The 18,339-nt window shown below is 30.5% G+C and overlaps 2 protein-coding genes across 3 annotated transcripts in view; one reads left to right on the forward strand and one right to left on the reverse strand.

The window, feature by feature from the left end:
- The window catches only part of LOC129742003 (sodium-dependent transporter bedraggled), a 260,366-nt gene that overhangs the window by 170,638 nt on the left and 71,389 nt on the right, over positions 1 to 18,339 (reverse strand). The gene's annotated exons all lie outside the window — the stretch shown is intronic.
- LOC129742013 (cytochrome P450 9e2-like) lies at positions 13,537 to 15,471 on the forward strand. Its single transcript, XM_055733858.1, has 2 exons — positions 13,537 to 13,782; positions 13,847 to 15,471. Exons 1-2 carry the CDS (start codon positions 13,571 to 13,573, stop codon positions 15,240 to 15,242), a joined length of 1,608 nt encoding a protein of 535 aa, XP_055589833.1. The 5' UTR covers positions 13,537 to 13,570; the 3' UTR covers positions 15,243 to 15,471.

Here is an 18,339-nt window from a genome sequence, read left to right on the forward strand (position 1 = left end):
CTGTAGATGTACTTGTGTGGGAGGCAGTGCTGGAAAAACGTACTACGTACGGCCATTCGTTTGGAGGCGGCGAAATCAATAAGTCTGAGGCCGTTTTCTTTGGTCAGCTGGTGCGCGCTGAACCTTCCAATTGTCGGTTTTAATTCCTCCTCCTGGCCGACCTGAGCATTAAAATCCCCAATGACGATCTTGATATCATGTTACGGTCGTATTCACGCTCCAGCTGTGCGTAGAATTCGTCTTTGTCGTCACCGGTACTTCCGAGGTGAGGGCTGTGCACGTTGATGATGCTGATGTTGAAGAACCGGCCCTTGATTCTCAACCGGCACATTCGTGAGTTGATCGGCCACCACCCGATCACGCGATTTTGCATCTTTCTCATCACTATAAAAGCTGTTCCAAGCTCGTGTGTGTTGCCGCAGCTCTGGTAGATAGCACGACCATCTGGATACGTTCGTACCGTGGAGCCCTTCCAGCATACCTCCTGCAGCGCTACGATGTCGAATTTGCGGCTCTTCAATTCGTTGGAGAGCACGTGGGTACTGCCCACAAAATTTAGAGATCGGCAGTTCCATGTTCCAAGTTTCCAATCGCTAGTCCCTTTTCGTCGCGTGGGTCTTTGCCGATTTCCATCCGAAATTTGTTGTTCGTTGTTCGTTGCTTATGTTTTTTGTAGCCACGGGCTCGCAAGGCCCGCAGCTAACCCCACTATCTCGCAGGAGGACCGTCGTGATGTTCCGGTTTTGTGTCCCGAACATAACCAGGACGTTGTTGCACTCCGCACGCCGCCCCTAACATGGAGAACAGACGCGTACGTTTCATATAAATTATAAAATCATCTTATATAACTCTAAAAAACAGCATTTACGTACAAAAGTGGAGGCAATATATGTACATACATATTTTTAACTTCTGGCTTAAGCGATAAGTGTTGTAAAAATTGGACGATATTCAACACCTTATACCGTAAATTCTGACAGTATTTGCTGCTTCTTCATTGGGCAGTTTATCCAAATGAACCCTCTGATTTTTAGAACATTGGTTGCACTGCCCATCGCAGAGGGCAAACAACAAGGTTGTTTCTCCCTTGAATTCCGCGCACGAGAGAACAAATTCGCAAACCTGGTGAACTTTTGTCATATCCGAGTCGGCAAACTTTAACTAACCATTTTTACGATCATTTACTTGTTTTGGCAGGAATTGCGATTCGCATTAACATTGTTAACGAGTTGTGCTATCATTTCTAAGGCGATTTTATGTTTGCTGGGGAAGATCTGAAACAGCAAAATAACTCTTTAGGTGCAGAGAACTCAAACGACTCATAGAACTGTTTCAGATAGGAATGGAAAGAGTGCAATTGATGGAATTCTACTTGGCAGATAGGATTGATGAAAGATATAATAAACGAAACATGAAACAATCTCAAACTTAATTCTTTCCCGCTAGCTTATGCAGGGTACAAAATATTCATAAGGCAATTATGTTGAAGCTTGGTACTACCTTAGCCAAGCTATTTCAATCTTTTCAAACAAACTATAGTCGATTATAGTCGTTTTAACATCTTTATGTCATTCGCGACTTATATCAACGATGAAGTTGGCGGACAATGAAAAACTTATCCGGACAACTGTTATCGATGTTTACTCTTGGGCTCGAACTCACGGACATCGGCTCAGAAAGCAAGAGCACCAATACGTTAACACTTGCCCTGTCCAAAAACCTTCGGAGACGAATTGACGTTTATCACACTGTTGTTTTCAACCGTTGACATTCAACAAGACCGAATAACCATGTACATATTTGAAAAATATCACTTTAAGGCCATTGAGTCAAAAACGAAATCCGAGTCCCGGCAGGAAAAACAAAACCGCAACCAAGAAAGGTTTTTTCAACTCCATGAGGAAAATTTCAAACCTATTTGTAAGACACTTCCCTAAAGTTTGGAGTATTTATTGGGTGCCCATCCTTGATGTTAATATTCAGCCACACGTTGATAACACTTTGTTTCAATTTATGAAGATTCACTCAAACGAAAAAGAATCGAAAATTATTGGAATTATCAGCGAAGCGAAACTAATAAAAAAAAGGTGCTATGTCAACTAGCCATCGCCTACTCTGCTGCATGTCTCCTGTTTATCTCATGTAATCAAAACGTCTCAATTTAGGTTTACATATTTGGATTTTTTAAATTTTCGATACCTTTTAAATTGTTTTTTTTTTTAATTTGAATTTTTCTAATTTTTGAAATTTTGGTTGATTTTTGTAATTTTTGCAATTTGGAAAGATTTATAACTTTTGTCATTATTGTTACTTCAAATGTTTGTAATTTATTTGAATTTTGGATTTTTTTTAAAGTTTCTTGTTATTTTTGTAATTACTTAAATTTTTTTATTTTTGGCTTTTTTTTTAACTTTTGTAGTTTTTGAAAGTTTTGGTAATTTTGTCATTTTTATAATTTTTGTGTTTTATTAAACTTTTAAAATTTTAAATGTTATGTCATGTTTGTAATTTTTGCCCATTTTGTAAGTTTAAAAGAATTATTATTTTCCTCCTTGCATGGCGACCGTCAGAAATGGGTTTATCTTAATTTTGAGAAAATCGAACCCAACACCAAACTCCATAATTCTTCATTTAAATATAATCCGACGAACCCCACCATAAAACTTACAGGTGGTACTAAAAAAACTAACGTTTACTAAACCGTTTTTTTTAAACGATGAGGCTATATGGAGAGAAGAAGGGCTGCCGGCTAACTGTATCAGATATCAATCCATCATTAACAGGTTTCGCAATTCTCACATCCGAACAAACTAACGAAACGGTACGAGTCTCAATCTCAATTCCTCAGCACGACGACGGACGCCCTCTCGGATTTGGAAGCCATAATTAGACTATAAACGCCCGGCATCAGCATAGCAATATTTTTTTTTTCGTTCAGTAGGTAGCTAACTGTTTGTTTGAGAAAGCGCCATTGTATTTCAGTCGGTAGGATGCTGATGGCGATGATGATGCCTGCCGGTGTATGTATTGCGACTAACTGGGCAGAAAAAAGGCTCCCCCATTGTGTTTCGCTAGCTAGCTGGCTTAAATAAATGAGGTTTTGTATGAATTTTAACCAGCAGCACAAAAAAAAAACACGAGGCAGCGCACAGAATTTAGAGCTTCATAAGCCGGTCACCCGGTGATCGCTGGAAATGTTGGGAATTTCGCAACTACTTAGTATGATCTGGGAATTATGAAATCTGAACCTTTGACCCGATTCAAGGCTCAACTCTGAAGTTGGGAATAAATTAAAAAAAAGTTTTTCCCAATCAACATTTATCATTATTTAACTTAAAAAAAATCAATAATTTTAATAGTATTTTTTAATTTTATAATTTCTGTCATTTCAGTTATTTATGATTTTTTTTTTGTGTGAAACTTTGATAAGAAAATTTATTGTTTTTTTTTAATTTTTGTAGTTTTTCAGTTTGATTCATAATTCAAATAGTTTCAAATTAGAATTGTTAGTTTTTTATGTAGTTATTCTACGAAACAACCTTTTGATCATTCAAGCTCGTTAAGACACAATGAAGTGTGGTAATCGAATTGACCCTCGGTCGCATTTTTTGAACGCAGCATAAAACCAAGCGTAATTGAGGGAATCGACTCAAGTATCGTTCGCTCAGTCAGACCATTCAAAAACTTAAGCCCGTAACTGACCACCCCGAACGAATAACTGAGGCAATCATACTGAGTAACAGGCGCATATCCAATTCTTTGCGCCGCTGTGAGCTCCAACTTTTTAAATGGCGCAGCATTAGTTGTATATGCTCAATTGCGAAGATGTCTCAGCGATCGTAGCATGAATGAATGAATGAATAATCGCCACAACATAGCATGAGTAAAATCTAGTCAGCAATTATAAGTCGGTCAGTGAAAATTGAAACCATAAAAATGTGACACCACCTTTCGTTTTTTTTCGGATCTTACTCAACCTTAATAAGTTTTTACATCGAAACCGAAAAAAACGCAAAGGAAAAGTTCGCCAAATGAAAGGCAAACCAAGTGTGGGAAGGGTTAGCCAATTTGAATTAAACCATCACAATCATAACTAATAACAACAATATCTTCTTATTCAACTGCGACATCCAAGTGAATGGGAATGGATCCGTAATTGTGAAGACGACACGCCGGGAGTATCTACTATTTAGTAGTTAGCCTCTAGCGTAACTGATGCTTAACCTTAATGATGATGATGAGTCAGTCAACATTTATTGATGATGTTACTTGAACCCGGGGAGAAAGAAGATCTTCAGCATGTTCGGATTTCTGATGACTTCATGACATTCCTTTCTCATTATTTTGCAATTTGTAAGTCAATTTTGAAGCATAAATTGAATGACTAAAACTCTCAAATAGATAAAACTATTATCACGGTCGCCATAGCATGGCAAACATATCAAATTGTCAAAAATTTCATAATTTTCAAAATTGTCGAAAAAAAAGTATAAAGTGACACAAAAGTCAAAATTGTCAAAATTGATAAAATTGTTAAAAATGTCAATATTGTCAAAATTGTGAAAAATTGTTAAAATTGTCAAAATTGTCAAAATTGTCAAAACTGTCAAAATTGTCAAAATTGTCAAAATTGTCAAAACTGTCAAAATTGTCAAAATTGTCAAAATTGTCAAAATTGTCAAAATTGTCAAAATTGTCAAAATTGTCAAAATTGTCAAAATTGTCAAAATTGTCAAAATTGTCAAAATTGTCAAAACTGGTCAAAATTGTCAAAATTGTCAAAATTGTCAAAATTGTCAAAATTGTCAAAATTGTCAAAATTGTCAAAATTGTCAAAATTGTCAAAATTGTCAAAATTGTCAAAATTGTCAAAATTGTCAAAATTGTCAAAATTGTCAAAATTGTCAAAATTGTCAAAATTGTCAAAATTGTCAAAATTGTCAAAATTGTCAAAATTGTCAAAATTGTCAAAATTGTCAAAATTGTCAAAATTGTCAAAATTGTCAAAATTGTCAAAATTGTCAAAATTGTCAAAATTGTCAAAATTGTCAAAATTGTCAAAATTGTCAAAATTGTCAAAATTGTCAAAATTGTCAAAATTGTCAAAATTGTCAAAATTGTCCAAATTGTCACAATTGTCACTATTGTCAAAATTGTCAAAATTGTCAAAATTGTCAAAATTGTCAAAATTGTCAAAATTGTCAAAATTGTCAAAATTGTCAAAATTGTCAAAATTGTCAAAATTGTCAAAATTGTCAAAATTGTCAAAATTGTCAAAATTGTCACAATTGTCAAAATTGTTAAAAATTTCAATATTGCCAAAATTTTCAAAATTGTCAAAATTGTCAAAATTGTTAAAATTGTCAAAATTGTCAAAATTATCAAAATTGTCGAAAATGTCAAAATTGTTTAATGTGTCAAAATTATCAAAACTGTCAAAATCGTTAAAAAAAACTGTCAAACTTGTTAAAATTGTCAAAATTGTCAAAATTGTCAAAATTGTCAAAATTGTCAAAATTGTCAAAAATGTCAAAATTTTCAAAATTGTCAAAATTGTCAAAATTGTCAAAATTGTCAAAATTGTCAAAGTTGTCAAAATTGTCAAAATTGTCAAAATTGTCAAAATTGTCAAAATTTTCAAAATTGTGAAAAGTGTCAAAATTGTCAAAATTCTCAAAATTGTCAAAATTGTCAAAAATGCCACAACTTTCAAAATTGTCGAATGTGTGCAAACAAATGTTCAGAAATGTCAAAAATGTCATAAATGTTAAATTTATTAAAAATGTAGAAATTGTCAAAATTGTCAAAATTGTCAAATTTATCAAAATTTTCGAAAATATCAAAATTGTCAAAATTGTCGAAAGTGTCAAAGATGTCAAAATTGTCAAAATTGTCACAACTGTCAAAGATGTCAAAATTGACAAAATTGTTAAAATTGTCAAATTGATCAAACTTGTCAAAATTGTCAAAATTGTCAAAATTGTCAAAATTGTCAAAATTGTCAAAATTGTCAAAATTGTCAAAATTGTCAAAATTGTCAAAATTGTCAAAATTGTCAAAATTGTCAAAATTGTCAAAATTGTCAAAATTGTCAAAATTGTCAAAATTGTCAAAATTGTCAAAATTGTCAAAATTGTCAAAATTGTCAAAATTGTCAAAATTGTCAAAATTGTCAAAATTGTCAAAATTGTCAAAATTGTCAAAATTGTCAAAATTGTCAAAATTGTCAAAATTGTCAAAATTGTCAAAATTGTCAAAATTGTCAAAATTGTCAAAATTGTCAAAATTGTCAAAATTGTCAAAATTGTCAAAATTGTCAAAATTGTCAAAATTGTCCAAATTGTCAAAATTGTCAAAACTGGTCAAAATTGTCAAAATTGTCAAAATTGTCAAAATTGTCAAAATTGTCAAAATTGTCAAAATTGTCAAAATTGTCAAAATTGTCAAAATTGTCAAAATTGTCAAAATTGTCAAAATTGTCAAAATTGTCAAAATTGTCAAAATTGTCAAAATTGTCAAAATTGTCAAAATTGTCAAAATTGTCAAAATTGTCAAAATTGTCAAAATTGTCAAAATTGTCAAAATTGTCAAAATTATCAAAACTGTCAAAATTGTCAAAATTGTCAAAGTTGTGAAAATTGTCGAAATTGTCTAAATTATCAAAATTGTCAAAATTCTCACAATTGTCAAAATTGTTAAAAATTTCAATATTGCAAAAATTTTCAAAATTGTCAAAATTGTTAAAATTGTCAAAATTGTCAAAATTGTCAAAATTATCAAAATTGTCGAAAATGTCAAAATTGTTTAATGTGTCAAAATTATCAAAACTGTCAAAATCGTTAAAAAAAACTGTCAAACTTGTTAAAATTGTCAAAATTGTCAAAATTGTCAAAATTGTCAAAATTGTCAAAATTGTCAAAAATGTCAAAATTTTCAAAATTGTCAAAATTGTCAAAATTGTCAAAATTGTCAAAATTGTCAAAATTGTCAAATTGTCAAAAATGTCAAAATTTTCAAAATTGTCAAAATTGTCAAAATTGTCAAAATTGTCAAAATTGTCAAAGTTGTCAAAATTGTCAAAATTGTCAAAATTGTCAAAATTGTCAAAATTTTCAAAATTGTGAAAAGTGTCAAAATTGTCAAAATTCTCAAAATTGTCAAAAATGCCACAACTTTCAAAATTGTCGAATGTGTGCAAACAAATGTTCAGAAATGTCAAAAATGTCATAAATGTTAAATTTATTAAAAATGTAGAAATTGTCAAAATTGTCAAAATTGTCAAATTTATCAAAATTTTCGAAAATATCAAAATTGTCAAAATTGTCGAAAGTGTCAAAGATGTCAAAATTGTCAAAATTGTCACAACTGTCAAAGATGTCAAAAATGACACAATTGTTAAAATTGTCAAATTGATCAAACTTGTCAAAATTGTCAAAATTGTCAAAATTGTCAAAATTGTCAAAATTGTCAAAATTGTCAAAATTGTCAAAATTGTCAAAATTGTCAAAATTGTCAAAATTGTCAAAATTGTCAAAATTGTCAAAATTGTCAAAATTGTCAAAATTGTCAAAATTGTCAAAATTGTCAAAATTGTCAAAATTGTCAAAATTGTCAAAATTGTCAAAATTGTCAAAATTGTCAAAATTGTCAAATATGTCAAAATTGTCAAAATTGTCAAAAATGTCAAAATTGTCAAAATTGTCAACATTGTCAAAATTGTCAAAATTGTCAAAATTTTCAAAATTGTCAAAATTGTCAAAATCCTCAAAAATGTCCAAATTGTCAAAATTTTCAAAATTTTCAAAATTGTCAAAATTGTCAAAATTGTCAAAAATGTCAAAAAGGTCAAAATTATCAAAATTATCAAAATTGTAAAATTGGCAAAATTGTCAAAATTGTCAAAATTGTCAAAATTGTCAAAATTGTCAAAATTGTCAAAATTGTCAAAATTGTCAAAATTGTCAAAATTGTCAAAAATGTCAAAATTTTCAAAATTGTCAAAACTGTCAAAATTGTCAAAATTTTCAAAATTGTCAAAAGTGTCAAAATTGTCAAAATTGTCGAAATTGTCAAAATTGTCAAAATTGTCAAAATTGTCAAAATTGTCAAAATTGTCAAAATTGTCAAAATTGTCAAAATTGTCAAAATTGTCTAAATTATCAAAATTGTCAAAATTGTCACAATTGTCAAAATTGTTCAAAATTTCAATATTGCCAAAATTTTCAAAATTGTCAAAATTGTCAAAATTGTCAAAATTGTCAAAATTGTTAAAATTGTCAAAATTGTCAAAATTATCAAAATTGTCTAGAATGTCAAAATTGTTTAATTTGTCAAAATTATCAAAACTGTCAAAATCGCTAAAAAAACTGTCAAACTTGTTAAAATTGTCAAATTTGTTAAAATTGTCAAAATTGCCAAAATTGTCAAAATTGTCAAAATTGTCAAAATTGTCAAAATTGTCAAAATTGTCAAAATTGTCAAAATTGTCAAAATTGTCAAAATTGTCAAAATTGTCAAAATTGTCAAAATTGTCAAAATTGTCAAAATTGTCAAAATTGTCAAAATTGTCAAAATTGTCAAAATTGTCAAAATTGTCAAAATTGTCAAAATTGTCAAAATTGTCAAAATTGTCAAAATTGTCAAAATTGTCAAAATTGTCAAATTTGTCAAAATTGTCAAAGCTGACAAAATTGTCAAAATTGTCAAAGTTTTCGAGATGTTCAAAACTGCCAAAATGTCATATTAGCCAAAATTTTCAAAATTGTCAAAAATGTAAAAATTTAAAAAAGTTTTCAAAATTGTTGAAATTGTCAAAATTGTCAAATTCGTTATAATTGTCGAAATTGTCAAAACTGTCAAAATTGTCAAAATTGTCAAAATTGTCATAATTGTCATAATTATCCAAATAATCAAAATTGTCAAAAATACCAAAATTATCGAAATTGTCCAAATTAACAAAATTGTAAAAATATCAACATTGTCAAAAATGTGCAAATGGTCAAGAATGCCTAAAATGTCGAAAAGGTCGAAAATGTCAAAAATGTAAAAAATGTCAAAAATGTCAAAAATGTCAAATATGTCAAAAATGTCAAAAGTGTCAAAAATATCAAAAATGTCAAAAATGTCAAAAATGTCAAAAATGTCAAAAATGTCAAAAATGTCAAAAATGTCAAAATTGTCAAAAATGACAAAAATGTCAAAATAACAAAAATGTCAAAAATGTCAAAAATGTCAAAAATGTCAAAAATGTCAAAAATGTCAAAAATGTCAAAAATGTCAAAAATGTCAAAAATGTCAAAAATGTCAAAAATGCAACAAATGTCAAAAATGTCAAATATGTCAAAAATGACAAATATGTCAAAAATGTCAAAAATGTCAAAAATATCAAAAATGTCAAAAATGTCAAAAATATCAAAAATGTCAAAATTGTAAAAATTGTCAAAATTGTCAAAATTGTTAAAATTGTCAAAAATAGCCAAAATTGTCAAAACTGTCCAAATTGTCAAAATTGTCAAAATTGTCAAAATTGTCAAAATTGTCAAAATTGTCAAAATTGTCAAAATTGTCAAAATTGTCAAAATTGTCAAAATCGACAAAATTGTCAAAATTGTCAAAATTGTCAAAACTGTTAAAATTGTCAAAATTGTCAAAATTGTCAAAATTGTCAAAATTGTCAAAATTGTCAAAATTGTCAAAATTGTCAAAATTGTCAAAATTGTCAAAATTGTCAAAATTGTCAAAATTGTCAAAATTGTCAAAATTGTCAAAATTGTCAAAATTGTCAAAATTGTCAAAATTGTCAAAATTGTCAAAATTGTCAAAATTGTCAAAATTGTCAAAATTGTCAAAATTGTCAAAATTGTCAAAATTGTCAAAATTGTCAAAATTGTCAAAATTGTCAAAATTGTCAAAATTGTCATAATTGTCAAAATTGTCAAAATTGTCAAAATTGTCAAAATTGTCAAAATTGTCAAAATTGTCAAAATTGTCAAAATTGTCAAAATTGTCAAAATTGTCAAAATTGTCAAAATTGTCAAAATTGTCAAAATTGTCAAAATTGTCAAAATTGTCAAAATTGTCAAAATTGTCAAAATTGTCAAAATTGTCAAAATTGTCAAAATTGTCAAAATTGTCAAAATTGTCAAAATTGACAAAATTGTCAAAATTGTCAAAATTGTCAAAATTGTCAAAATTGTCAAAATTGTCAAAATTGTCAAAATTGTCAAAATTGTCAAAATTGTCAAAATTGTCAAAATTGTCAAAATTGTCAAAATTGTCAAAATTGTCAAAATTGTCAAAATTGTCAAAATTGTCAAAATTGTCAAAATTGTCAGAATTGTCAAAATTGATGAAATTGTCAAAATTGTAAAAATTGTCAAAATTGTCAAAATTGTCAAAATTGTCAAAATTGTCAAAATTGTCAAAATTGTCAAAATTGTCAAAACTGTCAAAATTGTCAAAATGATCAAAATTGTCAAAATTGTCAAAATTGTTACAATTGTCAAAAACAACCAAAATTGTCAAAACTGTCAAAATTGTCAAAATTGTCAAAATTGTCAAAATTGTCAAAATTGTCAAAATTGTCAAAATTGTCAAAATTGTCAAAATTGTCAAAATTGTCAAAATTGCCAAATTGTAAAAATTGTCAAAATTGTCAAAATTGTAAAAATTGTCAAAATTGTCAAAATTGTCAAAATTGTCAAAATTGTCAAAATTGTCAAAATTGTGAACATTGTCAAAGCTGAAAAAATTGTCAAAATTGTCAGAATTGTCAAAATTGTCAAAATTTTCAAAACTGTTAAAATTGTCAAAATTGTCAAAATTGTCAAATATTGCCAAAACAGTCAAAATTGTCAAAATTGTCAAAGTTGTCAAAATTGTCAAAATTGTCAAAAATTGTAAAAAATACCAAAAATGTCAAAATTGTCAAAATTGGTCAAAATTGTCGAAATTGTCAAAATTATCAAAATTTTCAAAATTTTCAAAATTGTCAAAATTGTCAAAGTTGTCGAAATTATCAAAATTGTCAAAATTGTCAAAATTGTCAAATTTGTCAAAATTGTCAAAGCTGACAAAATTGTCAGAATTGTCAAAGTTTTCGAGATGTTCAAAACTGCCAAAATGTCATATTAGCCAAAATTTTCAAAATTGTCAAAATTGTAAAAATTTAAAAAAGTTTTCAAAATTGTTGAAATTGTCAAAATTGTCAAATTCGTTATAATTGTCGAAATTGTCAAAACTGTCAAAATTGTCAAAATTGTCAAAATTGTCAAAATTGTCAAAATTGTCAAAATTGTCATAATTGTCATCATTATCCAAATAATCAAAATTGTCAAAAATACCAAAATAATCGAAATTGTCCAATTTAACAAAATTGTAAAAATATCAACATTGTCAAAAAAGTGCAAATGGTCAAGAATGCCAAAAATGTCGAAAAGGTCGAAAATGACAAAAATATCAAAAATGTCAAAATTGTCAAAAATGTCAAAAATGTCAAAAATGTCAAAAATGTCAAAAATGTCAAAAATGTCAAAAATGTCAAAAATGTCAAAAATGTCAAAAATGTCAAAAATGTCAAAAATGTCAAAATTGTCAAAAATGTCAAAAATGTCAAAAATGTCAAAATTGTCAAAAATGTCAAAAATGTCAAAAATGTCAAAAATGTCAAAAATGTCAAAAATGTCAAAAATGTCAAAAATGTCAAAAATGTCAAAAATGTCAAAAATGTCAAAAATGTCAAAAATGTCAAAAATGTCAAAAATGTCAAAAATGTCAAAAATGTCAAAAATGTCAAAAATGTCAAAAATGTCAAAAATGTCAAAAATGTCAAAAATGTCAAAAATGTCAAAAATGTCAAAAATGTCAAAAATGTTAAAAATGTCAAAAATGTCAAAAATGTCAAAAATGTCAAAAATGTCAAAAATGTCAAAAATGTCAAAAATGTCAAAAATGTCAGAAATGTCAAAAATGTCCATAATGTTAAAATTGTCAAAAATTTCAAACATGCTTAAAATGTCAAAAATGTCAAAATTGTCAATATTGTCAATATTGTCAATATTTTCAATATTGTCAATATTGTCAAAATTATGAATATTGTAAAAATTGTCAAAATTGCCAAAATTGTCACAATTGCCAAAATTGCTACAATTGTCAAAATTGTCAAAAATGTCAAAAATGTAAAAAATGTTTAATATGTCAGAAATGTCAAAAATGTCCATCATGTTAAAATTGTCAAAAATTTCAAAGATGCTTAAAATGTCAAAAATGTCAAAATTGTCAATATTGTCAATACTGTCAATATTGTCAAAGTTATGAATATTGAAAAAATTGTCAAAATTTCTAAAATTGTCAAAAATGTCAAAAATGTCAAAAATGTAAAAAATGTCAAAAATGTCAGAAATGTCAAAAATGTCCATAATGTTAAAATTGTCAAAAATTTCAAAGATGCTTAAAATGTCAAAAATGTCAAAATTGTCAATATTGTCAATATTTTCAATATTGTCAATATTGTCAAAATTATGAATATTGTAAAAATTGCCAAAATTGCTAAAATTGTCAAAATTGTCAAAAATGTCAAAAAGGTCAAAAATGTCAAAAATGTCAAAAATTTCAAAAACGTCAAAATTGTCAAATTTCCAAACTTGTCGAAATTGTTAAACTTGTCAAAATTGTCGAAATTGTCAAAATTTTCAAAATTTTTAAAATTGTCAAAATTGTCAAAATTGCCAAAATTGTCAAAATTCTCAATACTGTGAAAATTGTCAAAATTGTCAAAATTTTCGCAAAGTCAAAAATGGCAAAATTGTCAAAATTGTCAAAATTGTTAAAATTGTCAAAATTTTCAAAATTTAAAAATTTGTCAAAATCGTCAAAATTTTCAAAATTGTTGAAATTTTCAAAATTTTCAAAATTTTCAAAATTTTTCTAAATTGTCAAAATGGTTAAAATTGTTGAAATTTTCAATTTTGTTAAATTTTTCAAATTTGTGAAATTTTTTAAAACTGTCAAAAATGTCGAAATAGTCAAAAAAGTCTAAATTGACAAAATTATCGAAATAGTCAAATTTGTTAATTGGACCAGGTAAATTTGTCCGGGTCGACTCAGTTAATCTTCGTTACTGACTATGAATTGAATCAATGAATTTCACAATTGCAGAAACCGTTTTTCGAATGCAGCTAGCGACACAAACCTGATATGTTTAATAACAATAATTTTTTTTGCTTTTTTGATAGCAATTCGGTATCTTATCTCGTTTTTAACTTGCCCATATCGGCATTACTGATATCAGCCAAATATGGTCAAGAATTGAAGCTTCCCATTTCAAGAAATCCTAAATTGTAATAAGGTATTTTTTGGATGTTTACATTTTTTGAATAGAAAACATTTTAAAAGTCCAGGAAATACTCTAAAACAAATGAAAAAAAATTAAAGTTGGTATGATAAGTTTAAGACATTCTGAAAAAGTAGTCCAAATCTTAAAGTATATTAAACAGAGAGAGTACCGGGAAATATGTTTTAGTAAATTTTGAACCATCATTGAATCAAGTGTAATTTTGAAAACTCCCCTAGAATGCAGATAGACTTGTTATACCTGGTGCCGATTCTGGCACTTTTCGGATTTCTGTACCATCTGATAACACGAAAAAATGACTACTTCCACGACAAGCCGATCCCATCGCTAGCCTGCAAACCCGTCTTCGGAAGTATGGGACCACTGATCCTGCGGAAGGTGGCCTTCGCCGACTTCGTCACCGGAATCTACAACAAATTCCCGGCTGCCAAGTGAGATGGTGAAATTTTTTTACAAGTTTTCTTGGGTATTAATTTCAAAATGTTGTTTTTGAAGGGTCTTCGGGATGTTTGACTTCCTGACGCCGCTGTTCGTGATTCGTGATCCGGAGTTGATCAAGCAGGTTGCTGTTACGGATTTCGATCACTTTGTCGATCACCAGCCACTGTTTGGGAATAGCAAGTACGATCATCCGGATATTCTGGTGGGGAAGTCGCTGTTTACGCTGACCGGGCAGAGATGGAAGAACATGAGGGCTACGCTGAGTCCGGCCTTCACCGGAAGCAAGATGCGGCTGATGTTTGAGCTGATCTCGGAATGTAGTGAGAGTGCAGTGCGGCATTATTTGGCCGAGGCTGAGGCCAAGGGACCGCAGCAGTACGAAATGAAGGATGTTTTTGGGAGGTTTTCCAACGATGTGATCGCTTCGTGTGCCTTTGGGTTGAAGGTCGATTCGTTGAAAGATCCGCAGAATGAGTTCTATCTGAGTGGCAAGAAGATGGTTAATTTCAATTCGACGGACACTTTGCTTCGGATTGTATCGATGCGTCTATTTCCGTGGCTGATGTCCAAGTTGGGAATCGATGTGATCGATGGAAAGCTGAATAAGTACTTCTCAAAACTTATCCTATCGGCTATTCAACTTCGTGAAAGTCAAGGTATCGTACGTCATGACATGGTGAATTTGTTGATCCAGGCACGCAAAGGAACGTTGAAGCACCAACAAGAGAAGGATCAGAACGAAGGCTTCGCAACGGTTGATGAGTCAGATGTCGGAAAGGCACAGATCCAGACAACCCTTACCGATTCGGAGATGGTCGCACAGTGTTTGATCTTCTTCCTGGCAGGCTTCGACACCGTATCGACCTGTTTGCTGTTCCTCACCTATGAACTGGCTATTAATCCGGAAGTCCAGCAGAAGCTCTACGAGGAGATCGAAGAAACGAACGCACAACTAGGAGGTAAATCGATCACCTACGACGTTCTTCAGAAGATGAAGTACATGGATATGGCCGTATCGGAGGCCTTAAGAAAGTGGCCTCCAGGCCCGGCAATCGATCGCGAATGCGTTAAAACCTATAAGATGAAAACTTCCGACGGTTTAGAATTCACCGTTGACAAAGGCACGGCCCTGTGGATTCCGATCCATGCGTTACATCACGATCCCAAGTACTTCCCTAATCCGGAACGTTTCGATCCGGAGCGATTCAGCGACGAACGCAAGGGAAGCATCGTCAACGGAACGTATCTACCGTTCGGAATCGGTCCCCGGAACTGTATCGGATCGCGGTTCGCTCTGTCCGAGGTCAAGACCATCATCTACCACCTGCTGCTGAACTTTAGCCTCGAGCGAACGAGCAAAACGGAAGTTCCTCCGGTGCTGATCAAGGGCATGGGCGATGTCATACCAGAGAATGGAGTACATCTCGAATTTAGGCCGAGGAAAAATTAACTTCCAGACTCTGACGATAGATTTTACGCTAGGAAATAGACTTGTGTTCGAGTTTTTTACTTTGTAGTTGTTAAGTCAACAAATTGTTGTTGTATATTTTTAGAAAAAAAAAAACAAAACAAATGTATTTTTAAGTTTTTAGTCGCGAATACAATAATGCGAATGTAAAAAGTCTATTTCAAGAACATGTTAAGGAATTTTTAAGATAAGGAAAATTAACAGTATGCTCAAACACACGTAGAATGTATTACATAAGTTGAAACCGAAATGCCAGCTTAATACTGACCTTCGTTAAAAAGGGTTTTAGATTTCAAATCAATGTTTAGGATTGAATAAGAAAGAAGCGATTTTTGAACGAAACAAGGTGCTTCCGGAACACTAAATATGTAGGTTCTTATTCTGATCCTAATCCATGAAGTGATATGGATTGAATGAATGAAAATGCAAACGAAATCTGTTCAACTTCTTATGAGAAAAATTAATCTCACTAATTAGATGATCACTAGGGTGGCCCTTATCTCCCAACTACGTTGAATCTTAGCTTTGGCTTCCACCTCCTAATCTTGATTCTAAACAATTCTGGCAAGATTTTGGCTCATTCGGATAATTCTGAGCGACCCTCAAAGACCTCCAAATTTGTATGGAACTTTCTATGGAAAAAGTAAAAATTTTCAACAATAAAAAAAATCGTGATTCATTCTGGCAACACTGCGGAACAACACAAACTTTGTGATGTAAATTATTTAACAACTAGGTTTTTTTTTCTTTTTATAATATTGGTAAACTTTTTCAATTTAAAATTACAGTCCTACAGAGGTGCCAGATATTTAACATTTCTGTTGCATTTAAGTTGCATTTTAAAAGTGAAGATTTACTCAAAACCTATAAAATTTTACAATGCAGTAGTGTTGGCCTTGATTTAGCACCCATTATATGTGGTAGCTCGAAACATTATGAATAAATTGAAAACTGGCAACATTGGCAAGGTTTAACAGACCCAACTACATGTTGTCTTAAAAAAACAATTCACTTTAATGAAGTTGTAACATTTTTACAGTGTTGCCAAATTAATAACAATTTTTAAAATGGAAACTTTTACCTTTTTTTCAAACATTGTTCAACTTCAATGCATTTGAGAGTCCCTTTAGAGTTGTTCAATCAAAATAAAATTTTGCACAGCTAGCCTATTAATAGCAATAAATTTCTCGGCAGCGCTCAATATTTCAAATTTGGCACCAATAAAAATTGGCAATGACAACATCGAATACGTATTTAGACAGCCTAACTAATCTTAGTGTAATAATTCAAAATAACTTGCAATGAACATCGTTTCTTGATGCCCAGTGTTCGGAAATTTAAAAAACGTTGCGTATGTTTAAGGCCTGTCCCGACTCAAATTGCATCACGGGAAAAACGCTGTAGGAAATAAATTAGAGGACCGATCCTTTTCAAATTTTTAGGCAATGAAATACAACGCAATAGTGAGCTTAAGGCATATTCATTTCATTCAAATTTAATACCGCATCCGTACAATCACATTTTCAGCCTAATACCCTCCATGAAATTTTGTACAAAGTTTAGCTGCAGCTTTTCCTGTACAGAAATCTATTTTTTCTACATTTTTTTCTCAGGATTAAACTCTTCAAAGTATTTTTATACTGTTTACTTCAAAATAACCCAGTATTTTTCGATTGGTCTTAAGTTCCAGTGCATTGAGAGGATCCATGTTTTTGGGTACAATAGTGATCATCTTGATTTCAAATATTTCCAAACGAAAATAGGTCAAAATGGGGTGGAAATCTGCTCTATAGCTAAATTAGGCATCTTAACTGACCCACAAATGCAGATCCAGATACGAAAAGCTTTAGCAAAACCTTCTTACGACAGTTTCAGGCTTTGTTCAGAACTACGATATACATCGAACAATAATGGATTTATCTCAATTTTTTCGACGCCATTAAAACTTGACAAAGTCAACAAAATTTTATATAAAGATGATAATTTTTTAAAAATATGTATATTTTTTAAAATCATTTCAGTAGTTTTGCAGCTGGAACCAAAACTGTAAACAGTAAATATAAATTTTAAATTTTGATCCAGAAGAAAAAATTTGATCACAGTTGCACGTATTACAAGTTATAAAAATCATATTTAAGATTTATTTTATCATAAAATAGATGAAATATCATTAAAAATTTAAGAAGCATGAAAAAACATATTTGGTTTCCATTTTGTATAGAGTTTTCCCGTAGTGCCCTGATCAAAGAATGGCAACTCCACTTTAAACTGCCTCCACACGTTTGTGTTCATGATCACTGACTAAATATCTATTTTGGATGAAATTATTCTTCATTTCAATACTTAGAACTCCAAAAAATTTTTGATATCAAATCTAGCCGTGAACTTCACAATTTCAAATTATTATTTAACGTCCCGAAAAAAGTTGAGGATTTTTCCCAATTTTGTACAAAATAAATTTGCATCGTCAGTCTCCAAGTGACCCCACTTTTTCCAACTCTCAAAAAATACAGTGTCAATAATACATTTCAAGCTATCTTTATGCAAACTTTCATGAAAAAAATATTCAATGGGTACAGCGTTTTTCCCGTGATGCAATTTGCAATTTAACTGTAATCATAAAACTCATACTGGTGAAAACTCTTATAATCCGGCATATGTCGAATTTTCAGTTGGCGCACCTTCGCTTATAATGAACCGGCTTAAAGTGGCATAACACAGTTGCATTCGTTTCATCTTCTTTTATTTATCTCGATACCATAGAGTTAGTCATCATCAATCACATGTTTGAGGAACATTTTTCGATAGTTTTTATAAGTTGTGATCTTGATCTGTGTACCCAAAACTGAAATGTATGCGCTGAGCTAAAAATTCCAGATTTAAAAGCAATATCCGACTTTTATCCGACTTTGTCGGATGGTTGGCCATTCTGAAATAACCGACTGGGAAATGTTAAGCTTCTGAGAAAAATGTAGTCATGATGAAATGAATGAATTTAAGAATTTAATAGGTTTATGTATGAGAAAACCCAGCAAACATGAAACAATGAAATAAGTAAACGATCGTAAAAATTGTAACT

Source organism: Uranotaenia lowii, chromosome 2 (genome assembly GCF_029784155.1).
Source record: "Uranotaenia lowii strain MFRU-FL chromosome 2, ASM2978415v1, whole genome shotgun sequence".
NCBI lineage: Eukaryota > Metazoa > Arthropoda > Insecta > Diptera > Culicidae > Uranotaenia > Uranotaenia lowii.

What these genes read in the sequence shown, in the direction of transcription:
- LOC129742013 (XM_055733858.1), top strand. Translation starts at nt 13,571, where the DNA reads ATGCAGATAGACTTGTTATACCTGGTGCCGATTCTGGCACTTTTCGGA. An exon ending in AACAAATTCCCGGCTGCCAA is followed by an intron (nt 13,783 to 13,846) that starts GTGAGATGGTGA and finishes TTGTTTTTGAAG; the next exon opens with GGTCTTCGGGATGTTTGACT.